We start from the raw sequence: 23,699 nt of genomic DNA, 5'->3' as shown, positions 1-23,699 counted from the left end.
AGCTTTTGCTTAATGCCTCTGGGGATTGTGCCCTGCCTGCCACCCCACTCCGCAGTTTGAATTAACAGAACAGGGCCCTGTTTTTAAACAGATCTACCACAGTCAGCATGCAGCATTCCCAGCGCATCAAACACAAGATACCTGCATCAGGCTGTTCTCCTCTGGCCTAAGCCTGGCTCCCAGCAATGCGCGTTAAGAGCATACACAGGCAGCTAGTTGCAGCAAATTCCTGCAAGTACATGGCGTCTAATCAAATCATCTCTGTTGCAACTGGTCGCTTGTGGTGGATGCTATCAAGCAGCATCCCGTGTTGAGCTAACCATAGAACAAGAGTCCTTGCAGCAGTGGAAGGGAAATGTCTGTAGAGCAGGGAGTGGGAGACAGAAAAGAAAGAGGGGGTGCATTGGTGATGGATCACCCAGGGAGGAAGGGCAGGAGAGGGGTCACGGGGTGGCTGAGGGATGGGACAGCCACAGATGAAGGCCCCTGCCAGGCAGTGTCTATGTAGCATACAGCTTGGGGTACACAGACCATGCTGCCACTTCTGCAACAGGGGAGCAGAAATGGTGGGGGGTGATGCCAGACACCTGCCTGGAGTAATTAAGGACTGGCCCAGGTCATCTCTGCTTAAGTCAGAAGCACCTGGTGGACCCAGGTGGGGTGGATACCTGTATCCTGTGATAAGCTAATGCTTCTTACATTAAAGTTTCTTTAAAAAGGGTGGGGTAAGGTATTGTGCTTTTTTTTTCTTGTTAGGAAGACCTACCTGGCTAAGCAAACCAGCCAACAGCAGCTGTGCTGCATGTTTCCTCTTCTGAGAGCCTTTCTTCACCGAGCTATGCTTCCGTGAGCTCTCGAGCTCAACTACACTATAAACTGTACAAATTGTAATAACGTATACATTAGCAAATGGTGTCCAAAGCAAAAAAAAAAAACCAACCAACCAACCCAACCTCTTCACTTTGCTTTTACTAACCTTAATTACCATGGGATTAAACTGTCTGCGGTCAGCACCTTACCTGGTAAATCAGTATGTGGAGTTACAGAAGGTTGTGGTATGGCTGTGAGTCACCTGAGCTGAGACTCCAGCTTGGCTGAATAAATGAACATGGTCAAATTTACATTGCTAAATACTTTGTTGTGCATCTGCACCATTACTAGCCCTAGCACAAAGCCTTGGCCAGTTCCCACCGTTGCTGAGGGCTGGGGCTCCTGAGCTAAACTCACAGGCAGAGTCCGGCGCAGCCTGGGCGATATACCCTGGCTCCCAGAATAAACACCAAGCCTGCGTGACATCTCTGAGGTACCAGAGCCACTCTGGAGAACACAAATCAAACTGGCAACTGCCCCAATGTGTAACTTCCATAGTTCCAACTCCATATAGTCAAGACATTTTGATTTTCCCCTTTCCAACACTGAAAAAGCATGCATAACATCCAAAGGAGAAAGCCCAACCAGTTTTCAGAGACAGCATTCCTACAGACCTGAATAGCTTAAGAGACACACACTAGTTATAAGATACCAATTTAATGCAAAATTAAAGCTTTTCTGCTGATCTTTTATAAACCAATCAATCCTGCTGCAGTATTGGTTATGCTGTAACTTTAAACAGGGGGAAAAAAAAAAAAAAACCAACCTTCCCGAACAGTTGTAGAGTCCTCATGCTCTGCACTATCGCCATAACTGTGTGTATTTTCTATGTAAACCGCCAGAACTATCCCCTCAAACCCCTGCTACCCACAAAAAAATACAATGACACTAGCTCTTTAAAAACAACTGTATCTCAATGAACTATTTAAAAACTAAAAGGCCTCCCTTCTCCATACCCATCTACATTTGTGATTCGGCAAAAATGTCACAGTTCTCTGTATGTTTTTATTTCAGTTCACCTTTCAGCCTCCATGCCTATGCCATGGAAAAGCTGCGAACAATTCTGGCACTGATGCTGCAGCTTCTTTATGTCCTTTTTCAATGGCTGTGTAAAGAACAGCCTTTATTTCTCAGCTGTTGCAGCTGCCCCATCTTATAACTCAAATAAATAAATAATAAATAGTAAAATATGCATGAGCTTTTGAAATTATTTTTATTCTGTTAAATAAAGTGAATAAAATTACAAGAAAACTACAGGTAGAGCAGGTTTGCACTGACAAAACTATTCTGATGATAGCTATGAACAAAAAGTGAGTTTACCAGTTTGAAAACTGATCAGGTCTTCTTTCACTGGTTAACAGTGGCTGAAAGCAAGTAATAACAATTGCGCAACCCAAAAGTCTGACTTTGTCCACTGAAAGCTGGCGGAAATGAAATAAATTAGTCCATAAACGCAATCAGCTGCTAAGCTACTGAAAGCAAATTCAAAATTAAATAATTCTGCCTCCTCCAGACTTTTGCTCTCTGCTACCAGTGGTCAGGAGCTGCCCCGGCTGCCATGAAAAGCACAAACCCACCAGCATCTCCAGTGCCAGGTTTTTGTCTCCTTGGTTGATTTTCCCCCCAAGTTTTCTTTAACACCTGCCACTACCTTTTGCCACACAATGACCTGAGACAGCCACTCAGCAACAACAGGCTTTGCAGCTGGGACCAACCCTACCCCTGCCTTTTGGGCACAGCTCCAAGGCCCTCCGTAGCCTGGCACTGATCTACTTTTAAGGAGCATGTAATTAATAGGTTTCTCATATAGCCCATTTCTATCACGGGGAAGCGCTTTTCCTCTTAGTTGGGAACCAGCTCACTCCTCCAAACCAGCGTTTTTAAGCCTTAGTAGTGTCCTTCACGCTAGTGCAAATCTTCTGACCAGCACCAGTACATTTTCTTTATTACAGACTCAACCTCCTACTGCAGAAAAAAAAATCTGCCACACAGTAAACAAAGGCTGTGAGTCAAATCTACCATGGCCTCCCCAAAGGCTCAGGGTGACAAAGCTTTCATCAGCTCTGGCCAAGACTTAATGTCTGGCGAACAAAATGTTCTGGAAAAATGACATGCCTTCTATAAACACATTTTTCTGGCAGGTACATCCTGTTGTTTTAAAACCTGGAGAGACTGACTCAGCCTGGCTTCTGCAGGAGCTAAGGGAATGTGATGGGTGGAGGGGAAGGTGGGAAATAAGGGGGTGGAGGGAACGGCATGCAAGAAAAGCGAGAGAGGCAGAGCTGAGCCCCACGCAGCCTCTGGTGCTGGCATGCAGAGAGCCACTGCTGTTAACCAGTGGCTTACAGAAAGTTTATGTACACATTGCCCACCTCTTTCGGTCCATTTTTTGCACCGAGGCAGTTTTCCAGCATGTCTTTTGTGGGCAGGAAGCTGTCAGTACTGGTGACAAATTGCTGTAGCGCATCCCTGCCCAACAGGCAGCATTTTTGCTCCTCCTTGGCAATGCTGTCTAGCATGACTCCTCGGATGGCCTTGGGCTTCCCTGGCACACCGAACATGATGAACAAGCCCAGGCAGTCCCGTCCCACCAAGCGGCAGAACTCCGCCAGCTTCTCAAACCTGCTCCTGTTTTGGAAGCACTCGTCTGCCAGCACGGCTTCCCGGCAGCAGTCCTCCACCGCCTCAGCGGGGCCGCCGTCGCTGCAGGAGAGCTCAGCCAGCTGTAAAGCCTGCACAGCGATCTGGAGCTTGATTTGCTTGTCAGCCCCAGACAGAGTCCAAACCCAGTCCACCCCGAACAGGGAGGACTGCTGCTTGGTCATTTTGCTGGTCGCGATACGTTCCTCCACTCCCTTTTCCACGCAGAAGCTGATGAAGTTGACCAAAAAGATCTCGCTCAGTGTGTTTGTGGCTGGCTGGAATTTGCTCTGAGGATCCACAAACCCAAGATAGTCCTTCAGCCTTTGAGATGCATGGACCACACCTTGGCTGAAGACTTCGCAGATGACCAGAGTTTGAGCCTTGTTCTCTTGGTCATCCTCGTGTGAGACCTTCTGGCCCATTTTCTGTGCAGGAGGAGGTCGTTTCCACATGCAGACTGCCTCGGGGAAGTCCCTTCCTTTTCCAGCGAAGGCTTTGTAGGTGCTGGGCTCAGCCAGACCTATTAAACATGCACATGGTTACCTGTTGCCTTCCAGATGAAGGTCATGGCAGCAGTAGAGATGAGCTCTTGGAGCAAGCTGCCGTCCGGCAGGGCAGACGGCTTTCTCCTGGGTGTGTTTCTCCACAGCTGACTGAGCAGCAACCAGCGCAACAGGCCCAGTAACTTTCACACCTACTGAATTCATCTGGGCTTGTTTTCCTTATTGTTAATTCTGGCACCATTGCTTTAGCTGATGCTATCTCATTCCAGTCTGATCTTATCTCCTTTGATCTCCTTTCTAGGACTATTACAGAGAAGCCATTTGATTGGCGCTGGGTGTTTCCTGGAGATGAAACCACCTTTTTCTTTTAATCACCCAGAGAAGGGTGCTGCTGCTGCTGTCAGTGGCATTAGTTGTGCCACGGCAATGCACACGGAATCAGTTGGACTTCTGGCTCGACGGAGAAGCTTGTGCTGTTGCTGCTTTTAACTGGGTTGTCTCAGGGAAGCTCGGACAGTCAACGCACCACCATCCACAACCATCAAACACAGCTACAAATAAACAAGCTTCCTAATCTCACAAAATCCCGTCTCCCTAGCTGTGAAAGCGGGAACATATATTACCACTACAGCAGAAGCCAGCCCCGTTCAGCTCTGGATGTTGCTGGTGCCAAAATGCACCGCTACAGTCTCTTCATTGGCCTGGGATCCCACCCCCATTCTTAAGAAACAGGCTCTGTCCTGCTGAAAGCTGCTCTTCCTCCTCCCCTTCATTCTGAATGAGTGAAAAAAGCATCGAGGATATGTCTTTCTCTGCCCTCTTTACTCTCATTGCTCGAAACATCATTTGATATCTCTTTCCTTCTGTCTACAGCTGTTCTTGTACTCCTGCCAACCCAGAGAAACACCTTCTCAGGTGCACAGGCTGGTCAGTCCCACTGCTGCCCTTGGGTCCCTCTCTCTAAGGAACAGATCATGGCCTACATATTACGTGTCTTCTTCCACAGGTCTTCAAATGTGTCATGGGCCCATCTCCGTTCCTTCAGGACCTTCTCACAGCTATGATGAGGGAGCACGCTGCTGCTTCTCCTGTTCTCTCTCACTGTAACCCTAATTTCCTTTCTATTCAAGGGTTCCCCAGCACCTAATACTCTCTCCTTGCTGACGACTGCTCCAAATCTACTGGTAACTCAGATGATTTTGCTTCTTAGCTGCCTCAAAGAGCACCATCTTCTTCCTCCCAACTGTGGATAAAGAGGCTCAGTAGGAAAAGCTCTTGCTGCAAATGAAAATGCCAAAATACTAAAGTGAAGCATAAAGTATGCACTAAACATTCGTAAACAACAAAGTGGTGCAAGATATAAAAAGCATGCAGGTAGGGTAAGTGCAACTTCTCCCCTGAAGGGAAAGCCAGGATGCAACAATACCTGGTGGATGGGAATCAGAAGAGTCATTCCAGAAGTTATTCTGGATTACTTCTCCATTTCTAAGCATACATGTAATTTAAGCAAACTGAAAAAAGCTGGGTTTAATCTCCATAGGCTCTTGATCAATACACATCTATCTCTTCCTCATCACTGTAAATAAACAGACAACAGAAGTTTATCATACTCTAGGTTTCAAGGTGCTTATCCTCAGCGTTCCCACTGAAATGCTGAGCTGATGAACAAAACCACAGAAATGAAGGTCACAATAGGGGTTCTGCATTTTCTGGTCCCTTACCTGGGCTACGCCAGGCAAAACACTGATCATCATTTGTACCTGCACCCCAGCAACAAAATGCAGTTTGGGGAAGCTCAACTCCTGCTGGCAAAGTAGCTGGACCTCCTACAACTGCTGAGGGCTGCAAGGGCACGGGGAGGGGAATGACACCTGGGACCAGAGAGACCACTGCCCTGCACAGCAAGAAGGGCCAGAGCTGGTCCTTCCTTCAGCACCCTGCGAGGACTCCCTGAAGAGCACACACCGAGCAATGGGGAAGTGCTTTCTCATCACACCATACCAAACAACCCAAGATGGTTCAAATCTGGATCCCAGAAATATGTAAAAAGACTTGGGGTAGTTGATTTCTTAGCTGTTACCCGAGTCCTTCTGCAGGCACTATCGACAAACAAATTAATGAGTCCACAAAGAATTCTCCCTCCTTTGCCTTTTAAATAGAACAAAATGAGATTCCTAGGAAAATAAAAAGGAAGAAAGAGGATAAATTAAAAAAGAACCAGCTTCCAGAAACACTTGGCATTTTCCACAGACTTTATTGGATTTTACATGGCAATACACAGTAGTTAAGTTGCCCTCTTCAAACACGCACAAAATAAAATACCCCAACGGTATCAATTGTGTGCACCTATGCTCATGAACTTCCTGACTTTATCACTTACTTTCATATCCCACCCCCATAAAATAACCAAGGTTCAGATGATAAGCAGCTTCGAGGGGATGACCTGGCTTCCAACCACTGAATGCAGGAAAGGGTTGTTTGGAGCACAATGCTACTTACACCGGACTTAAATAAACCATCATCTGCCATTGTTGATATGCTTGCTAATAGCACTGGCCTGAAGAGAAATCGGAGAGTATTTTTTTGTGCCTATTTCAGCACATAATATTGTATCACTAGCCCTCCTTTCTTCCCCCTGTGAATATCCCATCATGTTCACTAGCCAGCACCTAGTGAGAGCTAATCTGGAGGAATAATTTTGCTCAGAAGCCTGCACCACATCTTCCCAGTACTTCTGCAGTATTTGGGAGAGCAGGGCCTTAAGCTCAACCTACGTGTAAATAATAACTGTATTGCAGAGTATTCACAGAAAGCAAGCCCTGAATTCACATCCCAAGCATCTGCACCCTAAAGCTGACAAGCAGGCATTATACAATGTAGTATTTCTGCCCAAATAAAATAGCTCAAACACCCCCAAGACTGCAGAGGAAGAAACGACAGAAAGCAAATTATTTGCAGACAGGAATTAGTCAGGAATATTGAATAAAGCACCAGTTGTGATCTGTTTGTAGACAAAATGGTAAGCAGCGCAAACCACACATTATGGATTGTTTGCCTGGCTCCAGTTACCAAAGAGAAAATGGCAGAGCTTCACGTTATGTGTAACACAACCAGTCCACATCATATTTTTCATCTTGGTACATAAATAATAGTCTACACTGCACATCCTTCAAAGAACCAGGCTGGTAATAGCTTATCAGGTTACAATAATATAATGCTGGAATATGTCTCCAATCTACCCCAACATCTGATGGGAGCTCCCTGGAAGACCCTGAAAGAACCTTTCTTCCTTTCCTAGCTTTGTTAATAGTGTTTCAGAAATACCCACAAAGTCAATGCAAATCTACCATCCCTTGCACCATGCCAGCAATGTGTTCAAAACGGTCTCACTTCCAGCAAGGAGAGCAATGAAACGAGTGACAAACACTTGGTGAAGCAACACACCACCACAAGGAACAATTCCAGCTGTACTTTTTTTGCCTTTACAAAGCAAAGAAGCTTCATGCCATTGTGCTAAAATACATGCAACGTTCAACACCATACGAATGACCACTGTAATAAACAGAGTTACTTTTTTTTGTTTGCATTTGGCTAGTACACCTTGCAATACCAAAAGTCTGACAAAAGGTTTCCACTGGCTAGTTAGGATTTTTAAAATCTGATGATCTTCAAAAGCAGAGGAGCTGTGCTTTAAGAAAGTAAAATGATGAGCAACATGTTTGATACTTGAATTTTGGAGGAAAAGTCCCACCTTAGGTTTAATATTATGAAATAATATATTTCCTATACATTTCTCTATATAACTTTATTTTTTTTGCAACTACACCATCTTTACATCAGTCACAGCACAGAAATATCCCTTCCATATGCAGGGAGTACTCTCAACTTTAAGGAAATTTTTTAAATCACAGAAGTGTTAATAACCTTGTTTGAATGCTATAACTACTGCTGCTGGGAACAAGAAAGAAGACATTTTAAAATGTGCAGTTTCCGTGCAAGTCACTGCTAGAAGAAACATGCTTTATAATTGTTTCATCCCAAATGGAAGATCATTAAACTGTGCACTTTGTAAAAAGCACGAAAGCAAACAGTTCCAAAGGTCAGCCTGCCTTTTCCAGTAACCAGCTGGTATGCAAACTGGCATAATTTTTTTTACAACCCTCTCCCCTTCCCCCACACCTCAAACCTTCCATCATTTTACCTCACAAAATTTAAATTTTTGCTTTTATATGTACTTCATATACTTCTTTTTTCTTTTTCTTTTTTTTTTTAAATAAAACAGTATAAAAGAGCAACAGTCAAGAGCTACTGGGGAGTTTATGCAAGGCATGGATGACTAAAATCCTACACTGGATACCGTAGGAAGGGCAGAACTGGTATCTGTGCCGAACAAATGCACTTGAAAAAGAGCAGTCGCATCTTTTTTCAGCTGAGAGTCTAGAGAAAGGTGATGCACGATATCTACAGATGCAATACTTCTACCTAACATCATCTGTTCTTTTGAAACAGTATAAATGATTATCTGAGGCTGTGAATAAGCAAAAGGAGCACTATCATACCACGTAAATTTAAATGCAACACTCAGAAACGTATCACCAGTTTGTACATTAAATATAGTAAAAACAATTACCATTCACCAGTGTCTGGGTGTTTCTTATGGCAACTTTGGAGTAGGCACCTTTTTTTTTTCTCCTTTTTTTTCTAAAAATTCTCCACCCCCCAATGTTACTTCTAACAAACAGAAGCAAGAGCAATGTAATGTACATGATCTGCTGCCCGTCATGTATAATGATGACGTTTCTTGTACATAGGAAAATGAGCCTTTGTCAGCGCCTGGTGGTGACTGTCACACGTTGGAGTCCTCATCTGTTATACTGGTGCTAGGAGAGCGAGTTGCAAAGTCTTTAAACATTTCATCTTCTTTCAGCATGTGCTAGAAAGGAAAGGAGGGAAGAGTCAAGGTTCAGGCCCTCACAACTAAAATCAGGCAGCTGTGATGGTCCAGGCACACCGCCATTGGCCCTGCAGCCACCACGTTGTTCTGCTGAGGACGTTTTTCACCCATGCTGTGGAAAACGAGCTCACTGCTGTCCGCTGGCCCAAACGGCTCGGGGAGCACGGGCTGGGGCTGAGCTTCCACCCACAAAATGTGCCACAACCCTCAGCTGGCAACTCGCCGCCCAAGGGCAAGCCCCCGGCCTGGAGCCGGGTGCCCCACGCTCGGCCCCCCTGGAGGGTGCGGAGCCAGCGAGGAATCGCTGGTGACCGCTGGCCACCACTCCCAGCTGGGGCAACCTCTGCGCCAGGATGGGCGGGCATCTTCCTGAACCGCTGATTTTTCTTTTCCCCTCTGTCCTGTACAAAAACCAAAGGACCTCAGTGGACGCCTAGTTCTGATGAGGCTTCGCTGTTACCCACAATTTGCACAGTATTTTATATGCTCTAGCCCTCAGAGACCGGTGGCGCTTCGCTCTATCCAAAGACTAGGTCCCGCTATGCACTGAAATCGATCAAAGCAATTGCCCCCAAAACTACAAACCTCAGCTGTTTGACAGAGCCAGTAATAGCAAACGAAAGTTGTACTTAGTGTATTTGTATTAAATAGCATCACTGTTTAATACTAGCAACTGCCAAGGGTTTTATACCCATCTTACATAAATAGAGATCTTATTCCACAGACCCCACTTTTAAGCCTTACTGTCAAGTTGTTGATGCCTTCAGAAAATGCTCCTATTTGCCTCACTGTCCCTTCTGAATCTTCCATCTACAAAAGACAGATAATGAATAATGAATCAATAATAAATTCATTGTAAGCCACAACAGAGTGGCAATTAAATGCAGCACATAAGTAACTGCTTGATTACACCTGACGTGGTCAGAGCAAGGGAGGAGCGTGCCCTGTTGGGAGAGGACAGTTATGCCAGAGTAGGTCCTAAAGGCACTGCATTCACAGCTTGAACCTCCTTGGGCCAAGAGACACTTTTGTTAGTAATGCTATGTGACTGCAAGAAGGCAGGACCTTCACAGGCCAAAGCAAAATGAAGGCTTCCCTGGAAAAAGGAAGGTTTTCCATCGAACCTGACAGCACAGTCAAGGACTCCAAACTGCTAGAACTGGCTTACCTGCTCCAGCCTGTCCAAATCATCATCATCATATACTCGGATATCCAGGCCGGGCTTAAAACCCTTCTTCGACCCACTTCCAGATGCCCGCCCCAGCTCCATAGGACACACATACTCTTCCACATCATCTTGCTTCTTCTTCCTCAGGCTCCCAAAATTGCTGAAGGCAAGTTTCTTTGGCTTACGAGTGAGGAGAAAATTTACAAGAAAGAGAATCAGCAAAGGATTAACAGATCTCTCACTCTTGCACTGGTGTTTCAATGATAAAGGGTCAAAACCCCACTTCTCTCCTTAACAAAGATCTTCTGAATAGCTGTATTTCATGATAATTGCATCTGAAAGAACAAGATGTGTGCCCTCATTCTACCATTGTTAAGACAACACCATTTAAAGGATCCCAAATAAAATCAGAATCCCACTACATTAAACCATGAGCATATGAACAGTAAGAGACAGTCTCCCTCCCAAACATTTTATAGTACAGACAGAAGGACGACACACAAGACTGCTACCTCTTGTCCGTGCATTTGAGAGGCTGAGGTGTGGTATGTTCATGGTAGACCCAAGTGTCAAACCCAGGTCTGCTGAGTCCTGCTCTCATGCTTCTTTCATTAGCAGCCATCCCCTTTTCTCAGACCTTACTGAACTGCCCTCCAAACATGGATAAAACCAGCACACTGGAGATCGAAATGTCTGCCTGGAAGCTCATGCACTGACTCAGAACAAGTGACCTACCTTTACTTTGGCTGTTGCTGTTAAGAGGACATAGTCTGGGGACTCCATGGCTTCGCGCTTCTGCTGCTGGGCCTCCTGCCCAATGAGGAGGTTGAAATGAGTCGCCAAGTGCCGTCTCAGTAGCGTCTTGTTTGGTGGGATGTTCAGCAGCTGTGCCATGGTTTCTACATTGAAACGAGGCTCTAAAACCTATTAATCAAATCACAGAGAACCCAGCTGAAGCCAGTACTGTCTGATGAGGTCTCAAGGACATCAACAGGCACATCTATCTTGGTCACTTCCTAGGGTTGCTTTGGGGTTTTTGTTGGTTTTTGAGAGGAAACATACAACAAAGAGGGAGAAAAGAGAGTTACCTAGTTAAAGGATTCATAAAATGCTACCTTCAGGCTTTCCTTCTTGAGTTATAAACAGAAACGAATTGGCAGGTAAGAAGAAAGGAACAGATAAATCCACCCTTAACTCATGTAATGTGTGAAGCTGCCACAAAATGTTTACCCACATCCTCTTTAATTCTGGAAAACGTAGCCAGAGGAATGATGGAAAATAAACAGACATAAAATGTTTGCAGCAGCGAGATACCTCTTAATCACCACAACAAACTTCTACAAGTGTAAGTCCCTTGTCTGGAGTATCTGATGCTAGAGCAATTAAAAACAATCCTGCTTTGACATTGAAATCACAAATTTTACAAAAGTAACAGGCCTTCCTCACAAAATAAATACATATCCAGGTCTAGAAAGGAAGACAGTGGCTGTTTAACAGCATGATAGCAGCGTACAGCATTGTAGGACAGAGGGTGGAAAATGCCATACCTAAATTAAATTGTGCGGGGAATACAGGTAATCAAACCCATTGCTACCCACACTAATGCTGCCTGACATTCATGTCCTTTGAACTGTAGGGTAATAAATTTTAATAGCGACTTCTTATTAAGCAGAATTAGAAGATAAGGTGTGTGCAGCAAAGATAATGCCAGAACTTTGCTCGAGCGACTCTCAGCCATATTTTTTTTAGGCAAATGGAACAAGCCAGCCTAAAACCTTACCATCAGTCCCCCATGCACACCGCTCCCCCGCAGGTTAGGTGCATACTCTGCCAGATCAACGGAGCGTAACCACTCCATCACACGATGATTGGTCCACTGGGTGACCTCAGAAGGTGTGACATTATTCTGCGAACAGGAGGAATAGGCAGTTAAGGAGACTTCCCAACGCAGCTGTGCCAGCCCCAGTCTTTACTGAAACAAACCTCTCCTGCCCTTAATGAATGCAAGCCCACTTTGCACTTGAGAAAAAGCTCTTTTTTGGATTGCTACCTTGCAGCAATACCAATGTGGAGATGGGTCTGGACAGTGGGCGGGTCTGTATTATGCTTCACATCATTTGATTATCCTGCTGTGCACTAGGACTACTTGCAATTTCTACAAGTAGAACTGAAAATTTAGCTAGCTCCATGAGCCACTGTGCTTTTCTTGCAGATATGCATCGTGAATCTAAATCCAAAAGTATGGGTTGCTTCATCATCCATTGCTCTATCCAGCATATGCTGCTTCCAAAACAAACTGATGGCAGTCTCCTGTCTGGTAACAGGGCCAAACTCCTTTCACACAGAAAATCTTGACACAGCCATCAATTTTCCAGAGAGTTACACAAGACTCACAGCAACAGTGCACTGAGTTCAAGATGATTTAAGTTCCAGACAGCACATCAGAGACTAGGCCAAAACAGCCAGCTGTTGGCTAGGAAGATAAGCAGGAGACCTGGCAAAGGGGACATGAGTCTGGGGCCATGGCAGGTGGAGGAAAGAAAGCAGTGTTCCAGGTAGTGATAGCAGAGCATGAGACCGGAAGAACAATATGAGAAAAAGGAAACCGAAAATGAAACAGAATGAAATAGGAAGGAAGAGACAGGAGCAGATAGCAGAGCAGGATTAATCAGAAACACCAGGGCAAAAACCCCAGAGGATTCCTCTTCACAGCTTCATCTTAAAGCAGTACCTCATCAGATGGCCTCCTGCGCAGACAGTTGGGCTCAAAGTTGTTTATTCTCAAAACCTGAATGGCTCTTTTGATACTGAGGTGGTGGAGGACACTGACAACTTTCAAGGACAGCAAATCATCCTGTCAAAGAGGAAGGGGGAGTTAATAAACACAAATGTACTTATTGGTGGAACCAGCACCTGACTGGAGGAGAGTGCTTCAGACCCTGACTTAAAAGGGCATATCTAACACATTAAGGGGTAAGATTTTAATATGAGAGATACATGATTAACGTCAAACCACCTGTCCCAAAATAAAATCTTCCCATGTTGCACTGTACTAGCTCCTGAGTGATGTTCTTCACGTAGGCTACAGAGCTTAGTACAAGAAACCTGGGATAACAAGGAGGGGAGAGGGTGAGATGACACATCCTCAGCGATCTGATTACAGCCAGGACAGTTTTCCAAACACAGTGCATCAGACTCACCTGGCATTCGCATTTAATCCTGCCAAAAGTTTTAGTACCACAAATGTCCAGCTAAAAGTTTAGCTGAAAACAATAAATTACCCTGAAAATTGAGGCATTCTGTATGACTAGAATGAAAAAAAAGAGGGAAGGAGAAAAATACAATGTTGTGTCAGGTTGGTCTCCCACAACAGCAAACGCTGAATGTTTTTTAGAATACTTGTCACAAGTGATGGAATGATGGAAAGGGTGACTATACCCAGGCTGCGGAGGGGCTCACCTTAAGCCTCCTTGGCCCCAGCTCACCATCACTTTGTAGCTCCTACCTTGTGCAGGCACCCGCTACGGTCTGAGGAAGGAGGGCAGGTGGGCCAGGAGCACCAGTTCCCCCTCACGTGTGCCAAAGGAGCACGCTGGATACGCAGGCAGCCTGCGGCTTGGCTCTGTGATGAGGCACCACGAGGCAACCTGGCCGCACACTTTACAACGCACCATTTTCAGCATGGGATAAGCCACTTCTCACACATTGCAGGGCAAGAGCCTGCAAAGGCACGGCCACGCTCCTCCCTGCAATGCATCAGTGATTCTAACAAAAGCAGCGGGTTCTCCCTCCAAAAGCTCAATCCTGGCCATGTCTAGCCCCAGAAATTTAGCATTTCAAACCCCAAATAATCAGATTCTCCCTGATTTAGGGAGCCCAGCCATGAAAAGCTTGTAAGGAGGACTATGTGACAGGCCCAGCTAGACTTCCCAGCTTGCTTGCTGCTGCTGTCGCTCCAGAGGAGTGCTACGAAAGAAAAACCTCCCCTGCACTGCAACTAGGGTCACATGCTGCGGGACTTGCACTCCTGCCAAAGTAGGCTCTTCAGTTGTAATTCAGTCCTAACTGTGCCATTAAGTGTCTCAAAGTCCAGTTCTCTGCTGGTGCAAGTTGGCTGACTTAGATAAATTTATGCGTCCTTGTGCCAGGGTTAACGTGGCTTCATATGTTTTAGTATTACTTATGTGTTATGAATATTAGACTTTATTTTGTCGGAACATTTATGACTAGATTTTTTGCTTACCTGAACGTTTCATTGCGTTCGGCTAACCTTATGATGAATCTAAGAGTAGAGTTTCTATGTCATGGTTTGCTATTTTATTCATTATAAAATAACAAATATTTGCTATTATTTATTTTGAGTCAGGGTAACTTCACGAGATTTTTAAAAGTATTACTTTCATACTTTGCATACAGTTGTATTTAGTTGGTCATTTACACTGAATCTGTTGTTATAATTTGATGGTTAAACTCTGTCTAAAAATATCCCTAGTGATCTACAATTAAAGGGAAGTGACAGGAAGAATACCTTTTTAAAAGGCAAAGCTTCTGCTACACATCCCTTCTCTGCCCACCTCTCACTTTTCTTTCTTTTTTAATACAAAAAAGACTGACTGTTTAAAAATACAAGTTCCCTTACATTACAGCCTATGCTGCGTCTCATCTGTATTCAATTCTCATCCAGTTAATACAGTGGTAGCAAAGTCTCTCAACACAAGACCAAGCTCAATGGAGCTTACTGGCATCAGATCTCCAAGACTTAAGAACCAGAAGAAATAAACTGCCTCCTACTTTTATATTAATGTCTGAACTCAAAAGAACTGAAGGAAACAAACACCAAACCCCACTACACAAGCAGTGAGTATTTAACATTTGACTGAAATGGAGTCAACAGCAAAGTCATGCCAGGTAGCTGAGGCATGTCAGTTCTGGGCAGCAGCTGCAGTTCCTCAGCAGCGCCGTGCTTGTCTTACAGGAGGAGAGTTAGATGGATCAACCCTCGGCTTTCTCCCGGTGCGACTGTAAAGCCTATATAAAATACATGCAAATATGGCATAAAAAGGTAACTTTTATTCTGCCCATGGCATGGCTCATGAGAGAAAAGGAGTGTGATCGATTTCCTCTTTGTTATACAGAAGGAATTAATATTAGCGATGCTTAGTTTGCACTTTTGTCTCCGGAGAAGAACAAAGGTCTTATTTCATCTTACCTGAGACCTTACACAAAGGAAACCTGCTGGGTTGACTTCACCTGACCAGCAGTAAAGTGGGGAGCCGACGCTGGTGCTAAGCATTTTGAAATACATTATGCAAAAGCTGTTAAATGTAGCCTGTTTTCAAACAAGTTGGTTCTTAAAACTGCAGTTTTCTTCAAAGGAAATTGCCTGGGTTTTCTTCACCTAAGCATCCACATGAATAGGTAAGCACACCGAATGTTTGCTCACTGAAGAAAAAAATTCCACCTATTTCTATTAATTAATAACAACCTGAACAGCAAAGGCCCAGCTGCCTGAACTGTGACCACAGAATTTGCACTTTTGTGGACGTGCAAATGCTGCCTGAGCACATCAGTGTCATACACAACTGTTAAGCACAAGAATGCCCATTTCTCACGCATGACTCTGGGCTCTTGCTTATTATGTTTGCTCTTCCACCTTAAGATAATATCTTTAAAGCTGGAAAAAATATAGGAAATACTTGCAGGTGAGTAGTAGTATCAGGCCTTCTGTTTTCTATAGGTTACAGCTATTAGCATTAGCTTAACACAGGACACCCACTACAGTTTCAAGGGGTTCTTTAAACACTGCAATGAAGCGCACAGACAAATATGCCATTCCGGCGTATCCTTTTAGCAGTACCAATGCCTCTGACACTAACCTCCCTCAGCCTTCTCCCTACAAGCACCCAGAAAATTTGCAGACCTGATTCATGAGCCATTCCACAGCTTTGAAATTATCGTCAGGAAGTCCAATGGGACACACAAGATGTTTAGCTGTTGGAGAGAAGTCTGTACTTTTGGTACATTGCATGTGCATAGGAGTAGCCTCTACGATGCTGCAAAAGCGACTAAGAGCAAGCTCCAACTTTAGCTTCCTTTCAGTAGATTTAGTCACCTGGGGCAAAACTCACAGGCAGAGATGGCGACCATGTGGCACTTCTACGTTCCTCTTTAAAACTTCCAACACAAGCCCAGAGTAATGCACACATGGTCTGCTGGCTTCCAGGCAGGCACCGACTTTCTGCTCTAGGAAGCTACAAGCCAGATCACCGTGATCCAGCTCTCTGGCTCTTTGCAGCCACTGGACCCCCCCAAGATGCCCGTCTGGTCCTGCTCTTCCCGGACAGACAGAATGGCTGTCTGAGACCCAAGAGCTGCCCAAGCAGCCGCAGAGCCCCTTGGGCACCCCACTTGTGGGGCCAGCTGGCATTTGGCCAGCGGGAGGGCTGAGGGGAAGAGAGGTAGCAATGGTGGTGCCTCCTCCCCAGCCGCAGCCAGCTGTCTCCTGGGACCAGATGCTGCCTGGACCCCTCTTCCCCCCGACATATAGCAGGGGCAAGGAGCGCATTTGGGGCTGGGGCTGTTGCCAGGAAAGGCTTGGGGGCAGCTGAGAGGAGGTGAACGTGGGAAGGGGAGAAGGCTGTTCACAGAAGTGCGTGGTAGGACACGGCTGCTTGTGCTGTGGGGTGCACAAAAGGTTGCTGTCACTGGCAAATTGACCCAAAGGGAGCAGGAGGGACAGGGAGGCTGGGATTGAGAGGTTGGAGGGCGTTATGTGCATTTAATATCTAAGCATAGTGAAAGCAGGTCTCTCTAGTCTCACCTGGTCTTTACTGAGCTATATGGAGGTATGCCAGCGTGCATTAAAGTGGGGAGAAACCAAGAACATGAAAAAGATGTCAGGAAAAGAAAAGCCTTTGACTCACCACGCTCATGTAATGGAGCATTCGGCCATCCACCTTTCCTTCATCAAACTGGGTCTTATACTGGGGGAGGCCAATGTCATCCAGCCACCCTAAGGCAGAGACAGACACTCATGTTAGTGTGGTAGCCAAGTTACCTAGGACCAGTTAGTGTTCTTCCCATTTTCTCTGAGCCCCAAATTAGCCATGATTAGGAACCCCTACCTAAAGGTACTGCTTCAGTATGTAATAAAAATCTTACTGGTAACCCAGTGGTAATCCAGTTTTCCATGATTGTTTTCCTCTTCAGATCCGAGTGCCTGCAGAGCAAGCTGAAGCTTCTTCCGATGCAATGGGTGCTTTATCCCAAGCTCCTGTGAAAGGAATGAAGCAGCAAACCTAGAGACAATACTGTATTTTATTTCTCCCTCTGCTGAATTACAAATGGTTTGAGTCACACTGCACACAGCACTTGCTGGTGACTTGGCAGGTGTATTTTCTATTTGCTGAATATCAGCATCATTTTAGCACATGTTCAGCACTAGGGAAAGATCCACTCACTGTGGTGGATTAATTTCAAAACGTGGTGGATTCCAAAGTGCATAAAAATGTCAGCCACAATATTCTCATATCAGGTTAAAAAAATCCCACAATATAAACCATGTTAGCGTTCAGAAAAATACTTGATGGGATTACTTCCTTCCCTCCCACTTAGGCAGGTAAGGTTAAAAGAATTATTTAGTTAAGAGCATATGAAGGTCCCAGGAATTACTGAAATTTAATAACGCTTTCAAATGCATAACACCATCCCCAATTTAGGTGCAAGTGCAGCCATTCCAGGATCTCTTCAATCCCCTATACAATTTCACCAGTGCTTTCTAGTTAATGGTACCTCTGATAACACTATTACAAGCCAGTATGTTCATATGATAGTTTTCTTATTCCAATTGTAGTATAACCACAACTTTGAATCAGCTTACTGCCTAATTGAGAAAATGAGCTTACTATTTGGTGAGGAGAGGGATTTTTTAAAAGCTGAAAATTCAAATGTTAGCCAATACTGTGGGTTCAAAGTATAAACTGAATCAACTTTTTTTCTGTTTCTAGTTTTAGAAAAAAGACAAAAAAATTAATGATTTAAGACAAACAGACTGATCACCCTGTGTGTAACAAGTCCTCACTCCTCTCTGTGTAAACTGGGCAGAAAATACCATCAGACCAAATGAGCAGCTTTTTACACCCTTCTCACACAGGCATAAAGAGTGTACCATATATAAGTGCTAATGAATCAGGGCTACAAACCCATGATAATGAGGCACTCTCGCATGCATATTTTTAGAAAGTGGCATAGCCGATTAATATGTCCATGCTTAATGAAGTTAAATCACATATTTGTAATTACTAGTTTCATTACAGAGCATTATATTTCTATGAAACTTCCACTAAAAAGAAATGGATTTGGCATCACTGCAGATGACAATATTTTAAACACTCGTCTTGTTTATGTTTTTATTTTTACTGGGTACACCTTACAGACATGATTTACATGCATAGAAGTAGCAGGTTTTTTGTATGTTTAACTGAAAGCAGTGTTTCCAGTGTTTCTCACCTTTTCCAGATCCTGCTGAGAAGCCTGCAGAAGTGTTTGCCCGGACAGTATCCAGTGTTTGCCATTACTTATGTACGAGCCTAGCCCTTGGTCCTGGAGCCAGCTGCAAACCTGCTCCTTCGTCCACTTTGCAAATGGCATGTCCAGCTCACTACAGATTTTACCAAAGAAAGACTGATAAATCCTGTGCCTCAAATTATACATAACAATAAAACCAAAACCTAAGGCTAATTTATGAGTATTTTGTGGAAGTTGGGACAATCGCCGGGGGAGAATGTGCATCACGGTTGGCTGTTAGGTGAGCCTCGTGAGGAAGAGGGTGTCTCTACTTCTGAACTGTTAGCACCATGAAGTGCTCATTGCTGCTGATCTCCTGCCGCTATCATAATAACCACGGTCTATGAATGCTACTGAGAGCCACCTCTGCCACCTAGCGTGACTAAAACTCTGAAGTGAGACCATAAAATTTCACTTCAGCCTTTAATCCCCAGAAGCGCGGCAGGAAACGTACCAGAGGAATATCCGTCATTGCCACGTGAAGGCTCACGCCTTGCTCCACATGGCCCCACGGCTGCACCCCTATGAAGCCATGACCGAGGAAGGCTCCGCTCAGCAGCAGGACCCCACGACCCAACCACCCTCAGCCCTGCAAAGACCATCCATCCATCTCTCAAAGGAGGAAACAGCCTGGATCTGCAGGTTTCCATTTGCCAGGAGAGGGGACGTTTTGTTTCTGCACGGTGCTTCTCCTTTGGACCCCGTACTCGACCAGAGCTGCCAGGAAGGCAAGCACCAGCCCGCTCCGCACCACTCGTCTTACTTGTGAGACTGCCCCAGGTCTCGAGACCAGCCCAGTCGTGGCCCAGCAGTTGCTCTTGTCCCTCCTCTTTTGAACTCTGTCTCGGACATGTCATCTGGGTTGAAGGTGGTAGACTGACTTCTTTTAAGTCTAGTTTAAAGGAAGAAAGCATATTCACATTTGGCTAAGGAAAAGGCATGCTGCTACTACTGCAACCAATATAGGCAAGATCTCCTACAGGGTTTGTAGCTCTTCTTCTACCTGCCACTGACCTACTGTTAGCTCTCTCAAATGCCACGCTGGCTCCTGGTCTTGAGACAGAAAACCATGGAGCCACATGTTGGAGGGGGAAACAGGGAAGATGTATTTATTCCCAGCAACCCCCCGCGCAAGCCCCAGCTCTGGAGAACGGTCATTTTGTATCTTTTACTTACTTTCCAAATAACTTCTTGATCCCCCTGGCCTTTTTCTTGGAATCCGGAGAAGGTGGTGTCATCTGTAGACTATCCATTTCTTTTGGGCGAGGGGGCAAGCCAGCCAGATCCAAGTGATCTGCAGATCCCTTCTCTGTTTCAGCTATTAGAAAACAAAAGCCCCATCAAGACCCACTTGTGCAGGACTGTACAGACACACTCCTGAACTTGGGAATGACTCTTGCTAAAATTATTGAGAGCCACCATGTTAAGAAAATGGGGCAGAGAGGGATGGGAAAATCCAGGAGAGACAACACATGTTGCTCCTTCATGGGCCTGACTGGGAACACTCCAGTGCAATGAATGCTCTGCGCCAGTTAAGTGCCTTGCATGCAAGGTGGGCAAAAAACACCTCGTGAATCAATCAGTGAATTAAATCCCAAGTTTACTGTTCTGCAGGGATTGCTCCTACAGTCCTTTCACAGACAGAGCCAAGGCACATGGATGCCCAGAAACAATTCAGTGCAATGGCAGGGAACCAAAAGAGGAGTCCCCAAAGCACAGAAAAATAAATAATTTCCCTGCAGGCATCTTTCCTAATAACCCACAGTTTTCCATAAGTTCCCCATCCAGGAAGTTCCAGCAACAAATAACTCCTGCCCCAGGAGCAGGAGGGCCCTCTTCCCCTCGCTTCTGCAAATTGTGGAACATTTTGTTCCTCTGCAGAGAAACACCATGGAGTTTAGGCTCTGTCTGAACTGGATCTTCTGAGTGATGCACAAAGCATCTCTGATTAGAGACCCTGAACATTACCACCCACTCTAAAAGCACTGAATCTTTGATCTGTAGCTGTTGTTTTCTATGACAACAAACCTGAGGGCTCCTGTCCCCAAAAGGGAAGTTGTCACAAAAGCTAAACTAACAAAGAAGAAAACTATTTTAAGATCATTTAAAAAGAAAACTGAAAGAATTGCAATATCTACTAGACTACGTAAGCAGAGATGTGTCAGCAAGTGCCAGATAGCTGAATAAAACTACCACAGGGAGTTTACGCCACTTACTTGCTGGGGAACAGTATCAGCATGAGCCTGTTCAGATGAAGCAACCGTGGCAAGGCAGCCTGCAGCAGGCTGACAGTCAGGCCTGTAACCACTTTTACCATCTTTTAACATGGCTGTGTAATTAGATGACCATCATTTGTTTTTGAAATTGACTCTCAGAGTTCCAGGAGAAAAGCAAACAAGTTAGGTAAATCAAGGTAGAGCATATATTGCTGGGACATATGGTCTCAAGTCACAGAGTTAATGCTGAGGTGGCCACAATGTGCCACAAACAGCAACAAACTGCAGGCTTTGCCAGCCTATCTTTCTGCTGGGCAAAGTTTAAATGATTCAGCCAGAATACACCTGAACATGTCCCATTTTCCATCAATACTTTAGATGTTAAACCTTGCAGTGAAGCAACAAGGTCACGTAAAAGATTATTTCCAGGCACTTTGGTTTGACCACTATCAAATATGGGATCCTGCCAGTGAGAGACAACACTAATGTCAAACCAGGCTTTTGCGGTTGTGGTTTTTGCTTTACTTGTACAAGAAAAAGTGCTAGCTTAGAAAAAACACATTTAAAGAGCATTCTAGAGAGAGAATACCAGACAAGGTTGGGTGCATTAGTAGCAGAGATTTGCGGGTATTGCAACATTTGCTCCTTGTACCTCACTCCTTTTCATGCACTGACACAACCCCATAAAACAGCCAACATTTAAGTTGCACAGGCAACCGAGAGGACCCAGAGCACTTTGTCAGTGAGGGGCACACCGGGTGGCTGTACAACCACCCCAGCTGACACAGCTCTGCTTGCTAAGGCAAGACCCTGCAGGTCTTACCTGCCCTTGCCAGAACTACCCAGGGAACACTCACAACACAAGACTGGTTTTTACTACACAAATAGCTCCATCCCCATCTGCCCCGATTATTTCTCATTTGTTTATTATATAATAAACTACATCTTAGAAGAGAAATTACGTATCCTTCCCCCCAGAACTCCCCTAAGTGGACGCCTGGGGAATATACCTCTTTCCCTGCTTTGCCACCCTTTAAGCTCTTCTAGGGACTCCAGGACAGATGACAGCACAAAGGTGTGTCCCGTATTTAAACATCACTGCTGCTCACCTGCTACCTCAGTCTGTGGGTAACTTTGTGCTCACAAAGTTACGGCAAAGGACTCTGCAAATTAACCCGCAATCTCTCTCATTAGTAGCAGTTACTGAGAAATGGTGCAGCTGACTTTCAGCAGAGGGCAGATGTTACATGAAAATTCCTTTTAGTGATGGACAAAAGTTTTGATGCAGAGCTCTGGTGTCTAGTTCTTGTTTGAAAAGTGTGTGGCCATAACCAGCTGTTAGCAGCAGTCACAACACAGCGCTGGTACAGGCAGACATGCAGGATTACTATACCTAAAGTAGGTGCACTTGCACTTCGACTGCGATCTTCAGATATCCAAACAACGCACATAACCACACGCAGCACAACGGGAAAGAACACGCAGAGGGACAAGGTAAAACACAGTTCAAAACTTACATCAGCAAAATACAAGACAAAAGGAGGGAGGTACATGAGACACATGCGCCACACGCAATGCTGAATTCACACAGAGATTGGGATTACCAATTCACTGTTAATCCCCCTCTCACAAAAAAGAAATGCAGTAGAGCTCTGTGGTGGAGAGGGTAAAACAACACCACAGTCGCTTTGGTGCAGGGAGGTCACTTGCTCCATGACACGTTGGACAAGTGACTCAGGTAGGCTCCCATGAGGTGGCAGTATCTGGACACCAGCTTTACAGACGGAAGCACTGAAATCTGGGTAACAAAATAACTTACTCAAATTCACAGGACCCTGATCTAGATGGCCCATCTTCCAGTCCTTTAAGACAGCCACAAGTACTCCATTTTGTTAGACAAATTAATTTCAGGATGAAACAAGTGATTACACAAAAGCACACATGAAATAAACCAAAGCAAAGAGTCTAACCCTCAGAACAGACTGTACATCTATTCCAAGTAAGCTAGCAAGTTCCCACGCTGTATGTCAGAGGCAAATATGGGCAATGTATAATAAATGTGTAGGTATGTTATTTCTTTTGAACAAAACTCTAAAATTATCTTTGAGTAAGTAAGAACAGGAGACTCTTCTGCTCAACAAAGCAGAAGCTATCCCCCTTCAGGCTTCTGAAAGATAGAGCTAAATTCCTAAATCTTGTGCAATAGAAAGCCAAAAACTTTAGATGAATGGCAGTAGATCTGATGCACAGACTCACGTCATGCTTGAACTGGAACAGTGGAAAGACCACTATAGCAGAGCAGTGAATGCAAGTAGGATTTCAGTTGGTGGCAACAGCGACTTCTGCATTAAGCAGAACATTTTGTTTATTTCTTTGTCACGTGCAAATGTAATCAAATGACAATACCAAAATACCCCCCCCCCCATTACAGGTCCAAAAATCAACATGAGCTTGAATAACATGTCAATCCTGTTCCTGTTGTCACCATCTCTTTTGCTAAGCTGCTTAAATACACATAAAATAAAGAGGAAGACTGAGTGCTGCTGCCTCATTTTTGTACATCTGAAAATCTTAGGAAAGATAAACTGAGGATGGAGCCAGGGGAAAACAAACCCCACAAATCCCATGTGTGAACTATGGCCGGACAGCTAGCATTTCAAAACAGCAGCAATCCACTACAAGGTCCCAGGGGAGATATCACAGTAGAGGTTGAAACAGGTCAAATACTTCATTACATCAGTGAGGTTTTCTTCTGGTTTTTTTTGGTGCTGTTTGATATT

General features: G+C 44.8%; 2 protein-coding genes across 5 annotated transcripts in view; both read right to left on the bottom strand.

The window, feature by feature from the left end:
* Positions 1–3,132: 3,132 nt before the first annotated feature.
* REP15 (RAB15 effector protein) lies at positions 3,133–5,502 on the bottom strand. The gene has a single exon (XM_010563574.1). The coding sequence runs from the start codon at positions 3,963–3,965 to the stop codon at positions 3,213–3,215; it is 753 nt and encodes a 250-aa protein (XP_010561876.1). The 5' UTR covers positions 3,966–5,502; the 3' UTR covers positions 3,133–3,212.
* A 1,324-nt stretch (positions 5,503–6,826) lies between these two features.
* The window catches only part of PPFIBP1 (PTPRF interacting protein, binding protein 1 (liprin beta 1)), a 55,019-nt gene continuing 38,146 nt past the window's right edge, over positions 6,827–23,699 (bottom strand). For 3 of the 4 annotated variants that reach the window (XM_010563569.1, XM_010563570.1, XM_010563571.1), the window contains 11 exons: positions 19,880–20,021; positions 19,467–19,595; positions 18,647–18,797; positions 17,300–17,411; positions 17,062–17,150; positions 12,870–12,992; positions 11,919–12,044; positions 10,874–11,062; positions 10,139–10,318; positions 9,715–9,780; positions 7,580–8,949 (listed from right to left, as the gene is read on the bottom strand). In XM_010563569.1, coding sequence (XP_010561871.1) covers positions 8,863–8,949; positions 9,715–9,780; positions 10,139–10,318; positions 10,874–11,062; positions 11,919–12,044; positions 12,870–12,992; positions 17,062–17,150; positions 17,300–17,411; positions 18,647–18,797; positions 19,467–19,595; positions 19,880–20,021 — 1,394 coding nt within the window. In that variant the 3' untranslated portion in view covers positions 7,580–8,862. Of the gene's footprint in view, positions 8,950–9,714; positions 9,781–10,138; positions 10,319–10,873; positions 11,063–11,918; positions 12,045–12,869; positions 12,993–17,061; positions 17,151–17,299; positions 17,412–18,646; positions 18,798–19,466; positions 19,596–19,879; positions 20,022–23,699 lie in introns of all 4 variants that reach the window. The other variant, XM_010563573.1, reaches the window with a different exon arrangement.

Source organism: Haliaeetus leucocephalus, unplaced genomic scaffold (assembly GCF_000737465.1).
Source record: "Haliaeetus leucocephalus isolate CR32 unplaced genomic scaffold, Haliaeetus_leucocephalus-4.0 Scaffold170, whole genome shotgun sequence".
Lineage (NCBI taxonomy): Eukaryota > Metazoa > Chordata > Aves > Accipitriformes > Accipitridae > Haliaeetus > Haliaeetus leucocephalus.
Note: the sequence above shows the minus strand (reverse complement) of the source record. Positions and strands in the feature narration are given on the sequence as shown.